At 39.1% G+C, this 18,593-nt stretch overlaps 1 protein-coding gene across 1 annotated transcript in view; it reads right to left on the bottom strand.

Annotated features, from left to right (window-relative positions):
* LOC149149290 (uncharacterized) overlaps nt 1–16,074 on the bottom strand; it is a 49,607-nt gene extending 33,533 nt beyond the window's left edge. Inside the window, exon 1 of the mRNA XM_089442443.1 lies at nt 15,821–16,074. Coding sequence (XP_089298569.1) covers nt 15,821–16,074 — 254 coding nt within the window. The remainder of the gene's footprint in view (nt 1–15,820) is intronic.
* Nucleotides 16,075–18,593: the final 2,519 nt, after the last annotated feature.

Raw genomic sequence — 18,593 nt, 5'->3', positions numbered from 1 at the left:
CAATGTGATGTTGGACAATGGTTGACCATCATTGACCATGGTTGATTTTCATATTGATTATGATTGACCATGGTTGACCATGAATCATTTTCATATTGAGACAATCTTTGTCACAATGTCACATTGGAGCATGGTTGACCATGATTGAACATGGTGGACCATGGTTGATTTTCATATTGAGAGAATCTTTCTCACAATGAGACGTTAGATGATGGTTAACAATTAATGATGATGGTTGAGAGGGTTGAACATGGTTCATTTTCGTATTGAGACAATCTTTGTCATAATGTGAAGTTGGATCATGGTTGACCAGGATTATAAATGCAAGGGATTTATATTAAACCCTAGGATTAATTTATAAACCCTATGAATAATATTATACCCTTGCAAAATGAATAATATTATACGCCCCATACTCTGTCACTACTGCTGTCGTTCAACATGGGCATAGGGGAGTAGTTGGATTTCTTCTGGCTGAACATGTCCATATTTAATGGAAACTCAAGAATCAAATGTCATGTTGTTCATATTTAACAACCAAGATTAATGGAAACTCAATAATCATTAAATGTGAAGGGGAATATAATAATAAAAATATGGGAAGGGGTTTGGGTTCCCTGGTGAGGGTGGGACAGAAAGTGATGATGTAGTCGGAAATAATGAAGGTGTCAGTGTCGTCGTCGTAAGCGTAGGTGTAGGACTTGGAAAAGGCAGCCTTGAATAACTGTGAATAGGAGCAGGGTTTGCAGGTTTTCAGATTTCCGAAGGCCCCGACGAAGCAGTAATCTGGGGTACCAAAAGCCTCATAGGCGCTCTTGCACGCCACATTGTTGTGCACTTGGAGTTCCTTGGGGTAGCTCTGTTTGAGATCAATGACACATCCCATAGTGGTGCAGGGGACTGTGTTGCCCTTTGTGGCCACAATCAACGGGAGATTGAAGTTGTCTACAAGGCTAACGTTGGAGAAGTCTTAACTCCAAATCTACCAAGCACCGAGAGGGATTAAATTTCTTTTCACTCCATTTGGGTACTTGGTAGATCTGGAGTTAACATGGATCTAAACTAGTATATATAAATTTCATAGCTCTATATATATAAGTATTTTCATTTTTAATTTTACTAAAACCTTGATAATTTCTATGGAATATCCACTAGATATTTTTAGTAGTAGTGAGGGTAGAGGGTTGAGACATATCTCAAAAGTATAACCCTTTTCCTTTATGATTTAATGGAAAATTGTTTAAAAAATAAAGTTAAAATAAATTATTTATAAAATACTTTGATTGTGAAATAAGTTATGATTTTTTGGCATGCGGTATTGATAAGCCATGGTATTGTAACAAAGCCTATTTACAAGTTGATAATATCCATGGTAAATGGAGATGAATATCCATGATTAAGAACCTTGTTATATTGTAAGTATTAAGTTTTTATATGCTTATTAATTAAATATAAATATGGTTACAAAATCATTATTAATCTTTGACATCTAGCAATCCATTTGCTTATTGACATTTTGTAAATCTATTTCTACCATAATATAAATCAATATCATTAATTAAAAAAAAAAAACAAAAACAAAAACAAAAACAAACAAACAAACTTATTTGCATATATCAACTACATTTAATTAATATTATTCACATATATCATCTACATTTAATTAATATAAAAACGCTAATAAAACATACATCATAAAATTAATAATACTAAAAAAATATATACATTATAAAAGTAATGATAAATATTTTACTAATATTTTACTATTTTGTTGACACAACCAAAACTCACTCAAATCACAAGACATCTCAAATATTTTGTTAACATAGAAACTAAAACGACTCAAATCACGGGAGATTGAAGCTGTCTACAATAGAAGTCCGCTACGCCTTCGCCCAATGTGAATTCCGCCAGTGTCGCAGGGGGCTCTGCGTTGTTGCCGTTGCACTGGAGCGACCCCCGGCAGTCGCCGATTGTGCACAAGATGCGTCCCCACAGGCGGGCTGACCATCAACTAGGAGCTTCAATTGTCATACTCTGCCAGGGCCTCAGCTCGAAACCTAGTAGTATATTGGGGCATTTTCTATTGGGTCAAATGGCTGGAAATAAAAGATATCTGTATTTGGATATTTTAAGGTGATAATCGATTGGGTAATTTAGTGTTCATCTTTGCCAGCACCTTGCCCTTCCCGTGGGATATATATAGAGCGTAACGGTCTCGCGATTTCAACCAGCCTTCCCCCTTCATTACAAGCTTCCAAGCTTTTCGCCATGTTTCTCGAACCTGAAATCCCTCCTAGCAACAGAGTAGTCCGCTTGGACCAAAAATCAACAATAATCCCATCTCGCGAGTCGCCCATCGCAGCTCCAGCATAACAAGCTCTGCCCTTCGGATTTACTACGTTTTATAATGGATGGCATGGTTGATCATGTTTTATTATGGTTGTTTTTGTCCAGACAGAAAAATCATCATAGATTTATTATGGTTGTCTTTAATTGATCCTGGTTGTCTATGGCTGAACAAGGTGGACCATGGTTGACTATGTTAACCTATTATTGGACATGATTGACTTTGGTTGACCATATTTGATTATGATTGACCATGGTCACCTATTGTTAACCATGGTTGGTTATGATTGAGTATGTTAAACTATTGTTTATTTGATCATGTTTGGTTATGGTTCACCATGTTAAACATATATAACCATGTCGATTGGCTTGACGATGGATGAGATGGATGACGATGTTTTACTATGCTTATCTATGTTTGACCATGTTTGTTGATAATTGATGCAGGAGCATCCTAACAAAACATTTTTATTCTACCCGCATGAACAATTTCCTTTTTTTAATTACTGTAAATCGTGAGGTTTACCTAAGAGAATTTGTGTTTATTCGAAGGTTATGTTGAGGTGTCCATATGTGACAGGGGTAAATATTATATTTAGTGGAGTGGCATTGGCTTCTAGAAAAAAGATAGATGTAGGGATATAAGTGGGCTATTAGTTACAACCTTCATTTTATATTTGGAGAGTTCTTTTAAGCCAAGAGAAGTGAGAGGAGAGCAAAAGAGATAAAATTTGTGTGTGTCCTTAGTAGTATCGGGTTTGTGTATTGAAATGCTAAATCTATGTAAGTATATGAGAAGCCCAGGCTAATTCTCCTTCATTGTAAATATTAAATATGTTTTGATTATAATTAAAAATGCCCGAGAATTGAGACACATATTCCAGAGATTGAGGAACAAGGTTGCTTGGGATTTGAAGGAAGCTTTACTTATTTTATGATAGTCATGAATAACTAGCAGGTGTGCTTTAAATTGGACTAATCACATAAGTTAAAGGAGCTAGGCAAGAGGACAGACAAGGCATGTTTGCCTTAGATAAATTCACAAGGAAAAAAGTGTTAGTACTTCGTAATTCCTCCAGGGTGAGGAGAGGAATCCAAAGGTAACCAGAAACCACTTAGAAGTTGGAATCTAGCCCTTCTAGCTTCAGAGAGGGTTCTCTCTGTCCAAATCTTGTTATTTAATCTTAGGCTAGGTATGGTGCTCAGAGGGATATGGGTTTTAAAGTATGTTGGGAGGGGAGAAGAAAAATCCATTGGGCATGGAGTCATGTTAAGTTGATGATTTTCCAGTGAGAAGATGAAGAGATGAGAGATCTTTCTATAGGGGAAAGGTAGGTAATTCTTATGGTGTTTTTGTTTAAATTTGTTGTAGAACGCTAATGAAAAATAACATATAAAGCATCTAACTAGAAGGATGAATTTTAAATTTCATTAAAGAGGAAAAACATTGATTGTTTAGCGAACTATAACAGAGCACTTTGACAACGTATTCTGAGATAAATCCTTCCTTGGCTAAACAGGTGATCTGAAAATGAGATCTAAAACAATTATTAAGATATTACAGACTCATGTGCATGGATATGCCTATATTACTTTGTGCAATGGATTGATAAGATTGTGAAATACATAGACAATGAAGCAGTAAAAGAAACATAATAGACAACACACATAGACACAACAAATTTAATCTGGAGTTCACCCAAAACTCCTGGGCTACATCTCCTGGTCCAACCTTCGGTGGTGGCCTCTCTATTATGCCTTCAGAAGTAGAGTTTTACAACAGTATGAGCTCAATTTGAGTCTCAACACACAATAGATACAACAGTAAGATTTTTGCTTGAACCCCTCAAGCCCCCTGGGTACACAGACTCTCTCTATCATTCTTTGTCTCTATCTTTGCTCTGTCTCAGCACTGTCTGCCCTTTCTTCTGTCTTCTGTGGCTTTAAAGCCAATCTGCACTGTCTGTTCATTTCCTCTTCTTGGGCTTTCTGGCTCCCAGCGTCTGTCCGCTCAAATCCCCCTTCTGGGGGTTAAATAATCATTGCTAACGCTCTTAGGGGAGGAGGCCACCTATTCTGCAACGGAAGAGTCCACCTGGCCGTTGAAATCCCTGAAATAGCTATTATCTGTTTACACAAAGAAATGCCTTCAAACTCGGGAAAATCCGCCACAACACAGTGTTTCGGACTTCAAACATTCATAAATGCGCCCTATTCTCCTATCAGGTCCGCCTGAGATCGCTTATCGTATGTCGTGGATGCTCGTTCCATAGTTCCCCTTTGTATTTTTTTAATACATTAAAATATCGCAAAAATCCTGTAACAATAGCTTTAACCGGATTTGAAATAATATATATTTTCATTCGCAAACTTTTTCGAGTCGGGGTCTCATCGCATCGGCGCTTCCCATAAACAAAATACGCATCATATCATCGCACGGCGTCGTTGCTGCACCGCATCATATCATCGCACACCGATGGCAGCATCAGGGCAGAGCTGCAAAAATTTAACGAGCACCCCACTGTGATAAAACTGGATAAAACAATCCCCCATAACAGTGTGCTCATTGGCAGTTCTACGAGATTTCCAGTGTACGACAACGACTTCGGATGGGGAACGCTGGTGCGGGTAAAGGGTGGTCATGCCAACAAGTTCGATGGGAAAGTATTTGTATATCCCGCCAGGGAAGGAGGAGGAAGCGTCGATCTCGAGATCAGCGTACTACCTCCTTTCATGGCCGCCTTGGAGGCCGACCCCCAATTTCTTTTCCCAGCCTGTCATTAGAAGAAAATTTGAAAACATTGAACATATAGTGGGCAAGCTTCTAATTGATTTATGAGTATTTGAGCATATAATTAGCAAACACATGGTTCAATTTTAAATACTTTACCCTTATCGATTAGTGGACACATGCTTCTGATTGATTTGTGAGTATTTCAGCATATAATTATCGTATCACCTCTCACAAAGTATTGAGATACACAAGCTTCCATTTTGTGTTTGGGTTTTATGTGTTAGTCTGGGTTTAGATTTAACACTATTGGAGAGTGTTTTAAGCAGTGGTCCTTCTTTTTTTTTACTTGGCTAAACTTTATTTGATAAAATTTAGGCTTCACATCTGAGAAATATGAAAGTTAGGATTTGTATAAATTGAAATTTAAGGTTTATTAGGATTTTATTTCATTATTTCAATTTAAATAAAAATATAAAAGAATATTATGATATATAAATATTAATTCAACTATATATGTAAAAGCAATTTATGTATTTTTATCAACACTATTTTTTATCTAAAAATTAGTAGTATTCATAGCATATAACAATCACTTATATTTATGAAATTATGTCAATTTTTATTTATGAAATTATGGTAGTTTACCATCGAATTGTGTAGCAAAGATCAATATATTTGTGAATTAAAATATCAATATAATTAATAATGAAATATCTATGATATTTAGTATGGTTGATCAATGTTGACTATGGTTGACCAAGGGTAGCTATGTTGATTATGATTTATAATGGATGGTATGGTTGATCATGTTTTATTATGGTTGCCTTTAGTTGATCATGGTTGTCTATGGCTGAACAAGGTGGACCATGGTTGACTATGTTAACATGTTATTGGACATGATTGACCATGGTCACCTATGGTTAACCATGGTTGGTTATGGTTGAGTATGTTAAACTATTGTTTATTTGATCATGTTTGGTTATGGTTCACCATGTTAAACATATATGAACATGTTGATTGTGCTTGACTATGGATGAGATGGATGACGATGTTTTACTATGCTTATCTATGTTTGACCATGTTTGTTGATAATTAATGAAGAAGCATCCTAACAAAACATTTTTATTCTACCCGCATGAACAATTTCATTTTTTTAATTACTGTAAATCGTGAGATTTACCTAAGAAAATTTGTGTTTATTGGAAGGTTATGTTGAGGTGTCCATATGTGACAGGTGTAAATATTATATTTAGTGGAGTGGCATTGGCTTCTAGAAAAAAGATAGATGTAGGGATATAAGTGGGCTATAAGTTACAACCTCCATTTTATATTTCGATATTTCTTTTAAGCCAAGAGAGGTGAGAGAAGAGAGCAAAAGAGATCAAATCTGTGTGTGTCCTTAGTAGCATCGGGCTTGTGTATTGAAATGCTAAATCTATGTAAGTATGTGAGAAGCCCGGGCTAATTCTCCTTTGTTGTAGACATTAAATATGCTTTGATTATAATTAAAAATGCCTAAGAATTGGGAAACAACTTCCAGAGTTTGAGGAACAAGGTTGCTTGGGATTTGAAGGAAGCTTGACTTATTTTATGATAGTCATGAATAACTAGCAGGTGTGCTTTAAATTGGAGTGATCACATAATTTAATGGAGCTAGGCAAGAGGACAGATGAGGCATGCTCGCCTTAGATAAATTCACAAGGAAGAAAGTGTTAGTACTTCGTAATTTCTTCAGGCTGAGGAGAGGAATCCAAAGGTAACCAAAAACCACTTAGAAGCTGGAATCTAGCTCTTGCAGCTTCAAAGAGGGTTCTCTCTGTCCAAATATTGTTACTTAATCTTAGGCTAGGTATGGTGCTCAGAGGGATATAGGTTTTAAAATTTTGTTGGGAGGGGAGATGATCCAGGTGGCTCCTGTTATCACCCCAAGAAACTCACCTAGGTTGCATATCGGTGATGCTCGGGAACATTACAAATTCAACCAAATATAGTTGGATAAATGGTGGATGAATGGAACAAATGCTGCATATTCAAGCCAGATAACCGCTTCTACTATGATTGACCCCAGACATGGGTGAACACCCCCAGGCTACAAGGCTTTTAACCACCTATTACTCATAGTTTGAGGATAAGGTGATAATGGAGAAGACTGGCGACACCATCAGATGCACAGGACCCTGTGATGGCTGGCTGCAACCAGTTAAGAGGTCTGTAAATCTAGTTTCTAATGCACAGATAGGATGGCATCTCTCTATGCATTAAACAACAGAAACCTGCACACATGTTCTATGATACATGCTAAATCCTAACACAGAGGTGGGATGACAGCCCTTCTGATGCTAAACATTCACAGCAATAGAAAAAATGCAAACAGGCATAGTCTGGAACAAGAAAGAGAAGTGGAAAGTGAGCAATAAACAACAAAAGAAGCTTGTATTAGCTGGAAATGAAGACCAGACACTGCAGGTTACAAAGTAGTTACAGTCTCCAGAAGTTGAACCTTACAACAGGGTTCTCTTCATCTAACACTCATCAATCCATTACATCTGAGTTCTGAGTATATATAGTGTTACAATACAAAACATCTCTATCAAACCATGCGTGGAGGAGCCCATAAATGGCCACCAACCATATTCATATTTAGAAATGGGGCTGCTGATACAACTCTGGCTGTGTTGTAAATGGATTTGACCCCTCTGTTGCTCTGCAGTCCTCCTTTGAGCGGGTGGCGTGAAATACTAGAGTAACCATAACCATTGAATGCTCTGCATTGATAAACGGTGTCCTGCTTCCTCCTCGGCCATACTGTTGATTAAATGCCGTCGTCGAACATTTAAAATGGCTCCATCATGATTGTTTTGCTTATTAAACAGTGAAATACTGTCAAACTGCTCATTCCCGCCCATTAATGCTTCACTTGGACTTCAAAAGGTTCATTCATGGCTTAATCATTTATCGGGTCCGTCATTTGGGCTGCAATGCATACCTTAAGCTGGCCGATCCTTTGTTTCTATACTTGAGAATACACGAAAAATTGCTACAAAATCATAAAACAATGGCTCCGGCGGACCTGAAATATTATACCATTTTACTTTGGAAACCCATCGGGTCCGGGCTTCATCGCAATAGGCACCCGCCAAGGCTTCCTTTATATTTTCTTTATACAAAGAAAATACACAAAAAACATTAAAAACGCGAAGGGCGCGGATTTGAAATATTATGCAATGGAGTGCTGTATGGCTGTCGGGTCCGGCCCATCGGATCGGAACATAACACATGGTAAAGCCCGCCCCTTTGGTTTTGCCGATAGCGAAAAGCCGATGCAGCGCGAGCCATTGATCCGTGCACGCGATCAACGGTCCTCGCTTAATCGCTGATCTCCAATGCCACTTCTTTAAAAGTGCCAATACGATACGCCAATGCGATATTGGCGATCGCTCATCGGCAAGGTCTCCTTTGTCGCTGCCACTGCCTCCCACGACCTGCGATATGCCGACGGGATCTGGACCGTTGATCGGCTAGATCCAACGGCTGAGATCAATGCGGATCCTTAAGCCTGTAATTTGATTTATACATGGTTTTTGGGGTATTTTCGCCTCCCGATAGAGTATTTCTGCCTTCCCAAGGGCTTTCCTCTTGCGATAGTTTTGATCGGTGAAGGCCTTAAGAGGATTTTGAAGGCTTTTGGGGCACTTTGTATCCATTTTTGGGCATCCTTCTATGCGCAAACTGTAGAAATTTTGAATAATTTAACACATATTCAATGGAGATTATCCTGATCATGTACTAATGCGGAAAACATACACAATACATAAGCTCCTCTACGTTGATCAAGAATATAGCAGCATCAATAACAATAAAACATCAAGAGCATTCACACATTAACACAGTATGTATCACGGGGAAATCATCTCGCTAAAAACCCCACACTATCTGTATATTAATGATTGAGTCATGTAACATTACACAACATAATACTTCTCACAAGTATCTCCACCTCTGTTACACACAATACAGCTCAGATCTGATCTCCAAATCTCTTCCACTGCTTGCCTGCCTCCACTGCTCAATACCTGCTCAAGAACTGATGAGAATTGCTTCCCAAACTCGATTTTCACCTGCAAAATAGTCACTCACTCTTTGTGGACGTGAGCAAAGGCTAAAATGCGGGCCAAATACGTGAGCAAACTCATTGGCATACTCAATCCTTTGATTGTGCAAGATCTGGTGCACAACTATAGTCACAACTGATAGCAATCTGATTCTCTACCACCTGTCCCTGTTGAACTGAACATGCACTGACATGCAACTGAGTTAACTGATGTATTCTTTAGTTGTATTATGAGTTAATAATTAGTTTAACAACTCATCATTAGTCTATCTGCAGTTAGACTAACTACAACCAGTTTAACTAAGTTAAACTGAACACAACTCCATCAACTGTACCTCCAGTCCACTAAACTCAACTCACTTGAGTTCTAACTGAAGTCATGCATGCAACAACTCAACTGACTCATAAGAAAAACGAATTTCCTTCTGACAGCTGCATGTGCCACTTCCGTAGCTCAAACTGAAGTGCTCCAAGAGAATAAGATTAAGTTTATAGTCCAAATATTATTGTGAGATAATAATATTTGACTTTTCTATTTTTGACAGCCAGTCTAAAAATAGACTTGATCACTCACACTGTGATCACTCACACTGTGATCACTCACACTTTCATCAAAAATAGAAGTCCATCTATTTTCCCAACTTGATCAATCATCCATAAACATAGACATGATCCATATGTCTAAAAATAGACATAGTCTAAAAATAGACTTGCGCCAAAAATAGCCTGCGGGCCCACTTAGTGAAGGCGACTCTTTTCACTAAGCTCCATCATCTTGTTGCAATCTCAACACAAACAACCCGATTGGGACTGCATTTGATCCTCAAATGTTGGATTATGTAGCAGAGCTAACACTGGCTCCTTCTGGGGATGAGATCCTCCCTGTGAGGTCTTAAGAACCTGCAGACCAATGCCTTCATACAAAAACAGCTATAAAAACACTTGCCTAGTGTCCATTGGGCATGGAGTCAACTAAGCATACAACAAGAAACTGTAAAAGAAACTAATTACAAACATTAAAGCTAGAAAACATAAACTTCAAAAATTGCCCATTAGCAAGGCAATCAAAACTGTTTCTCTTGCTCTCAGCCCGGTTCATCATAGATTAGCAGGACTAGATTTATTTGATCCTCCACCTTAAAATGTTTGGGGCATTTGAGCTCATCGAATAGAGGAGGCTTGAACTTCATTCCCTTTCTATGTGTGCTCCTCCTTGGATGTTCTTTACTGGAGCCTCTGTAAACCTGCTGGAAAACAATGGTTGTTGTGTACTTATTTGTGCTATCTGTGGCCGGAAACATTAAAATGAATGGAAAACCAATGTACTCTTACGTGGAGGACACACAGACATCACCTGCTCCAACATCTTCTTTAGAATAATCCTCATCCAAGGAGGAGTCCCATGACTGCGCATTTTCTTCCTCTGTCATCTGGCAAGCTGCCCTTTCAATTTGTGTGGGGACCCGCTGAGCATGTATTAAAACATCAAAACTGAGGTGATCAGTCTCAGCCTTGAGCACTGAATTATGTTCTGCCTCAGTGTTCAAGGGGCAACAATGAGGGCTTTCCTTTTGAGCAGACAAGGAAACAAAAGATGATGGGGGACATTCTTCTCCCTTCTTGATTATTGGGCTGGGGACCAAAGTCGGCTGTAAAATTGGCAGATCTGCATAATCATGGGAATTTAAGCTGGCTTAGGGCTTAGATTCATTGAGGATGAGACCTGTTGCTGACTGCTTCTGCTGATAAGCTTGTTGTACTGCAGGTACAACAAACTGACAGGCAATGCCTCTGGATAGTGCTTCTTCATAAGCAGCTCGGGTTAAGAAGGGGACACCTTCTAAAACATGGACCTCCTCCTCTTCAAACAAATCTTCTTTCATAACTCTATCCTATAAAAGGGGCCTTACCCCTTCATCTTCATTTGTAACTCTGTTTCTCTGCAAAATTTGCACATGCTCATGTGTTCGTCTACATGGATCTGGAGTTGGAAAAGAACTGGAACAATGAGCTCCTGCTTCTTCAAAACACTGCTCAACCTTTAATTTAGAAACTTCAGAGGTCAACAGCTCGATCATCCTAGCTAATTTATCAATCTCAGGCTTTAAGGATGATGAGGATTAACCTCCCTGACTTCTGCATTCATCATCACCTTCAAGTCTTTCTGCAGCCATAATATTTGCTTCTACTTCAAAGGCTGCAGCTTGCATATCAGCCAAAGAAGTATATCTTCATTCTCTTAATAGTAGGCAGAAACTAGAATCGAAGGCATTAGAATAAGTAATCATGGCAGAAGTAGGGGTGGGTTTTATTTCTGCTGGCATTCTATTGTACAAATGATTGAATCTGATATTGAAATCAAACAGCAGCTCACCATCTTCTCTCTGCAAGTTGCCAAGTTCATCATGATAGAAGAACAGATCTTTATTATTTCCCCAGTGCTTTAAAAATACATCATCTAAAGCATCAATGTCTACAATGGACCTAGGGGGTAAATCTCTAAGCCATTTTCTAGCTTCCCCATCTAGGCTTTGGACAAAAACCCTCATCCAGACATCCTCTTCATTGATATCTAGGTTATCAGCGTAACAATAGAAAGATTTGAGGTGCTCTTCAGCTGATACTCCTTCTGCACCAGTAAACTTAGGCATATATTCCATATAATCTCCTACAGGAATGGCATTCAAAGGGGTAGGCAAAACTAAGGGCCCATACCTAGCAGCAACTATTCTTTCTATCTTTGTAAGAGCTTGTTGGCTTGCCATGACTGAGGTAAGATAAAAAGATACTGGTGGACCTAGTAGAATGAATCAATGAATGGAATGGCAGAAACAGAGGAATATAACGGACATCATGGAGCTTCTTTCTGTGAAGTGAATTCCAAAAGGGAAATGAATAACAAGGAGTTGCATGAATCTCTGAAGGTGACAATCACTAACAGGGATACATGGAATTTTTAAGGTTTACCTGATCCTGATGCTCCATTCTGCAAAGTTTCTTCTGCTTATCAATCCTCTCAGGATCAGGCACTGGCCAGCTAGTGATTTCTGAATATTTCTCCGAGCATGCTTCACGAACTAGACCAGAACTTCAATGTGGAGTCGCCAAAGGATGGCCTTCCTCCAGTGGAGTCGCCAGACATATGATTACAACCAAAATCTGTGCTCAAACCTTGTATGTCATCAAAGCTTGAAGCTGTGTCGTCTCCCAGGGAAGCTGAGCTTCGATTCTCTTCTCACCGGCAACGACGCCATTTAATTTTATCACCCCAAGAAAATCACCTAGGTTTCATATTGGTGATGCTCGGGAACATTACAAATTCAACCAAATATAGTTGGATAAATGGTGGATGAATGGAACAAATGCTGCATATTCAAGCCAGATAACCACTTCTACTATGATTGACCCCAGACATGGGTGAACACCCCCAGGCTACAAGGCTTTTAACCACCTATTACTCACAGTTTGAGGATAAGGTGATAATTGAGAAGACTGACGACACCAGCAGATGCACAGGACCTTGTGATGGCTGGCTGCAACCAGTTAAGAGGTCTGTAAATCTAGTTTCTAATGCACAGACGGGATGACAACTCTCTATGCATTAAAAAACATAAACTTGCACACATGTTCTATGATACATGCTAAATCCTAACACAGAGGTGGGATGACAGCCCCTCTGATGCTAAACATTCACAGCAATAGAACAAATGCAAACAGGCACAGCCTGAAACAAGAAAGAGAAGTGGAAAGTGAGCAATAAACAACAAAAGAAGCTTGTATTAGCTAGAAATGAAGAGCCCATAAATGGCCACCAAACATATTCATATTCAGAAATGGGGTTGCTGATACAACTTTGGCTGTGTTGTAAATGGATTTGACCCCTCTGTTGCTCTGCAGTCCTCCTTTGAGCGGGTGGCGTGAAATACCAGAGTAACCATAACCATTGAATGCTCTGCATTGATAAACGGTGTCCTGCTTCCTCCTCGGCCATACTGTTGATTAAATGTTGTCGCCGAACATTTAAAATGGCTCCATCATGACTGTTTTGCTTATTAAACAGTGAAATATTGTCAAACTGCTCATTCCCACCCATTAATGCTTCACTTGGACTTCAAAAGGTTCATTCATGGCTTAATCATTTATCGGGTCCGTCATTTGGGCTGCAATGCATACCTTAAGTTGGCTGATCCTTTGTTTCTTTATACTTGAGAATACATGAAAAATTGCTACAAAATCATAAAACAATGGCTCCGGCGGACCTGAAATATTATACCATTTAACTTTGGAAACCCATCGGGTCCGGGCTTCATCACAATAGGCACCCGCCAAGGCTTCCTTTGTATTTTCTTTATACAAAGAAAATACACAAAAAACATTAAAAACGCCAAGGGCGCAGATTTGAAATATTATGCAATGGAGTGCTGTATGGCTGTCGGGTCCGGCCCATCGGATCAGAACATAACACATGGTAAAGCCCGCTCCTTTGGTTTTGCCGATAGCGAAAAGCCGACGCAGCGCGAGCCATTGATCCGTGCACGCGATCAACAGTCCTCGCTTAATCGCTGATCTCCAATCCCACTTCTTTAAAAGTGCTAATACGATACGCCGATGCGATATCGACGATCGCTCATCGGCAAGGTATCCTTTGTCGCTGCCACTGCCTCCCCCGACCTGCGATATGCCGACGGGATCTGGACCGTTGATTGGCCAGATCCAACGGCTGAGATCAATGTGGATCCTTAAGCTTGTAATTTGATTTTTACATGGTTTTTTGGGTATTTTCGCCTCCCGATAGAGTATTTCCGCCTTCCCAAGGGCTTTCCTCTTGCGATAGTTTTGATCGGTGAAGGCCTTAAGAGGATTTTGAAGGTTTTTGGGGCACTTTGTATCCATTTTTGGGCATCCTTCTATGTGCGAACAACCCGATTGGGACTGCATTTGATCCTCAAATGTTGGATTATGTAGTAGAGCTAATAGCTCCAAACACATGCAAAAGTCCAGGAGGACTCAGGAAGGGTCAAAAATCAAAGTGTTTGGATTATGCTTGAACCAAGTTCATGTTAAAGATCCGTCGTCGTGATCGTGGTGGTGCAAATGGTTCGTCAATCCAAGTCTGGATGAGGAAGATATAAGCAGTGAAAGTTTTGGTTGACTTTTGTTGACTGGGCAAGCTTAATGGAGACACAATTTGAAGTTTTTCTAGCGGATGGAATCTGGCCAAATGTGGCCGGATTCTGGGCAAAATTTTCGCCTCGTTAAATTGACTCCTTCGGTGAATGTTCGAGAATTTTCAAATTCATATGGTTATATATATATATATATATATAACGGAGGTGGTGGGTCACCACCCCCACCACCCGACACCCCTCCATATAACATACGTTAATGAGGAGACCAGCGGGGATTGAACCCGCCATCGGGCAGCCCCATGAATGAACCACCAAACAACGACCCTCCTCAACTGATTCTGATATTGACCAATACATCAAACCATATTATTGGTAAATTTGCCCAGAAATTTAATATAAACCTCATTTTTTAGTGCACCCACAGCATGGAGGAGCAGAGAAGAGCACATGGAAAGCGAGGCAGAATTTTTAATTGAGCGAAATTCCCAGGAGGGTGAAAGTTTTGCAATGTCCAAATTGGACAAATTTTATGTCAATCTTACACCTCTCAGCGACATGAACCCGATGGCACTGTTAGTTTCCTAATCTGAGCAGCCGATTTGCAGAGGACTGTTAGCCTCTCTCATAAAACAATAATAAATCCAAAAATAAATAAATAAATTAAATATTCCAAGTTAGGAATTTGTGCCTAACTCTTGGGTTGTTCCTCTAAGATAGGAGTTAGTTTAGGTAACTCCTATATTGGTGTGTGTTTGGTGAGAAATTATCTCAACCAAAAGTGTCTAAGATAGCACGCACTATCTTGAGAACACTATCTCTCATCTATTTATTTGTAACACTATATTCAATTATTTTAATGGAATGAAAATGTGAGACCGCCTATATTTTTGTCATAGTTTCGTATCTATGTTTACTGCAATATGTTTCTGAGTTGTTTTAATATGTATTATGTGGTATCAGAGCGGTAGCCTGTTGTGGAAATAACTGTGAATTCTTTTTATGTCCCAAGTTGCTTGGGAATTGAAATCTCGAGCATCAGCGGTCAGAAATAAAACAGTTTTTTGAACCTACGAGACATAGGTGCGTTGTCCAAGAAGCATAAGAATCCTAAAATTGATTCATTGCGGGTAAATACATGTGAAGATATACTTGTGAAATGGATCCACCGGTCAATGCTCCCAGGGCTGAGCACATGAAAGAAGGCAGGCATCCTTGTCATGCGTGTGGACGAAATCAGTATATATACTGAGGAGGAAAGTACTACATCAAATTTTAATCAGATGGGATTACATTAGCTACTGTTATTTTTCCCGGATGCTACTTTCTTGTAGATCTGAGCTGAATTGAAGAAATCGAGCACTGGCATGGTGATTCGATTGGTGCACCGATGGATATGACGCAGTGTTGTGATGGTGTAGCGTAAGTGTTGTGATGCTTGTGGAACAGACGAAAGCCAGATCCAACAGAAACCGGCGTGAGCCAGAGGACCATTTTCACCTGCCCTTGAGTTTTGCATTTCTGATTTCTGGATCACTGTAAGTATTCCGAATACCATTGCACTCCATGGATTGACTTGCCTGGAGCCGTTTTCTCTCATTGTCACGGTGCGTGCAAAAATTTTGCCCAATTTTTATAGCATCTAAAACAGCCGAGGCAATGGCAATTTCTTCATTGGACCTCCATTTGTTGGGATTTGTTTCTAGTAAAACCTGTGTGAAACCACCATCATTGGAAACCTGAGACACTGCCATGTTCATTTGGAGATGTCTGATCAGCTGATTTCACCTTTGACAAGAACTGATGGTTGCTTTCTAAAGCCTGTGTCGATTCTTTTTTATCCGGGGAAGTATGTTTTAGATTCTCTGAACTGTTTGCAGACGCCCTTATTTCTAAGAAAAGGCAGATTAGTCTCTGAAGCCTCCGTCATTTTCTTTTGGGAAAGTTGTTTTGTATTCTCTGAAGTTGTTGGTAATCCCCGAAGGACAAGTTAGATTGCAAATACAGAGAAGAAGCCTTCAATACACTGAATAAATCACATAACAAATTGTTCCCTGCAAGCATATCTGTTATATTTGTAAGCAGAGAAGCTCTCTGCGTGAAAAGTTTGGAGACTGTCAACAATAGATGCTCTCAGATCTAGTTTGTTGTATGTCATTGGTATAAAACGAGTTGGGCCAACGATTAGCTACAGTTGTAGGTCACATCGAAGTATGTGGTGAAAGAATAGTTAGAAAGCGCCATTATGAAGCTATCTCCAGCGCAGCGGAAGCATGGTAAATATGTAATCAAAGGATAACGTGTTAGATCCTGAGAATTGTTGGATAGTTAATATTGCTCAGTCATTACTGCTCACTCATTGCTGCTGTATTTTAATCCGTGAGTCAAAGGCTATGACCAAGAAAGGAGTCAGACTCGTGGAGGAGCTAGCGTTCAACACATGATCAATGGAAAAGTTCCATTTGGTGTGAGTGGGGGAGTAGCACTATGAGCTGTATGGTTGAACCTGCCTGAAGAAATCCGCTGTGATGAAGATAAAGCTGGATGTTGTAAAAAACCTACATATGCTTAATGCTCCTTTCTAAAAAGGTAAACGAATTATTTTTAGAGTGCATAATTGACCTCTCAATCATTTACATGCATAAGCATACCATGAGTCGTGCTTTATAATTTTTATATTCGCATTTGAAACGTAAACTCACTTTTTCATAAAGTGATTTTATAAAATCCATAAAATTGTTTTTTAATGGAAGAAAGGTAAATGAGTGAGAGTGGATTTACTTGACATGAAATTGGAGATGCATTTTTATATGCATGAAAGTGGTGAGATTGTGAGTTGAAAGGTTGGTATTTCGCTCTTTGAAATTGAAGAAATAAGGAGTGTTTCTATTTGTATTTGGAGTGATAAGGTGCATTACATTTTGTAAATTTGAAGAATATTTTGTGGAGATATAAGTGTATTATTTTGTATTTGGAGTGATAAGGGAAAGTTGTTGTAATTCAAAGTATTGTTTTACTTTGAGAGGGATCGTGTCACTATCCATTCAGATTTTGAAGGCGAGTTGTTTCAAAGGGTTGTCAGCTTGGCATTATCATTGCTTCAGATGTACTCAGTGATTAATAAAGATATCATTTTTTTAGTGTTGATGTGTCCTAGATCCGCCCGAAATTGAATAAGGGGATCTAAGGTACACTATGTGTGCTTGATGGCGCATGTGTTTTATGGATTCATGTTTTTGCTTTTTGATCTGTGTCTAGTTGTGACACATCAATAATTTCATCGCATACATAAAGCAAGCACAACACATAGCTGCAAGATCAACACTACAAAAAATAATCAAAGTTTTCAACATCAGCATTCTACCTCAACAAACAAATTCACTCAAATACAATCAAGTTCATGAACCTGCAAACTCCGGCATTTCAAAGCAAAGTCTACATCACTACAATCAAGTTAATGAATTTCTAAACTTCAACGTTTCAGCGCACAGTCTACATCAACATTATTGAACTTGTAATCAAACTCAAATTACATTGAATTGTCGGGGTGCATTCTCGGTTGAAACCGACACCCAAGTCTTGAATTGAGTCAAATTGAATTCATTGTAGTGAGTCATTAAATCATTGAGCGTTTTTTGGGTGCATTTTCGACAGTGTTCGACACCCTTCCTTTAAGCAGAATCAAGTGAATGCACGAATTTTAACTCTAAAGCAAACAAGCAACAAGTTCACATCTCTTGCAAGCGAGCGTGAGTACTCATTCAAACAATTTGCGTTAAGACAGTACAAAGTTCAAGCCTTCAAACGAGCCAGAGTGAAGTTCATCAAAGCAACCAAACAAGTTCAATTCTAACACCAATCAAGCAAGTTGAGATCGAAATCAAGCGAGCATGGCTATTCATTCAAGTGAGCGTGAAGTCATCAAGTAAAGCAAGTGAGCGTTCACACAAATGCGATCGTCATCAAGCGAGCGTGAATTCCAGAGTCTAAGTAATAAAGTTCTACAACTCTAGCAAGTGTTCCCAGCAAGTGCAATAAGCAACAAATCAAGCGAGCGTGCCATTCAAGTCCCATAGCAAGCGAGCCTGTCATTCAAGTAACAAAATCAAGTGAAACAGTTTAAAGCACGACATCTACGACAAGAGAGCCTGACTTTAAGTGAGCAAGTTCAGATGGCGCAACATATTCAGTGGTTAAACATTCTTCACGGTTTGATCATCTCTAGTGATGAAGACATGATGCACATCAGCAAAGAAACTCTTGTTGATCTTTC

Source organism: Pinus tabuliformis, chromosome 9 (genome assembly GCF_031772625.1).
Source record: "Pinus tabuliformis cultivar Carrire ecotype Pingquan chromosome 9, CPIR1, whole genome shotgun sequence".
Classification (NCBI taxonomy): domain Eukaryota; kingdom Viridiplantae; phylum Streptophyta; class Pinopsida; order Pinales; family Pinaceae; genus Pinus; species Pinus tabuliformis.
This window is presented reverse-complemented; position numbering and strand designations above follow the sequence as displayed.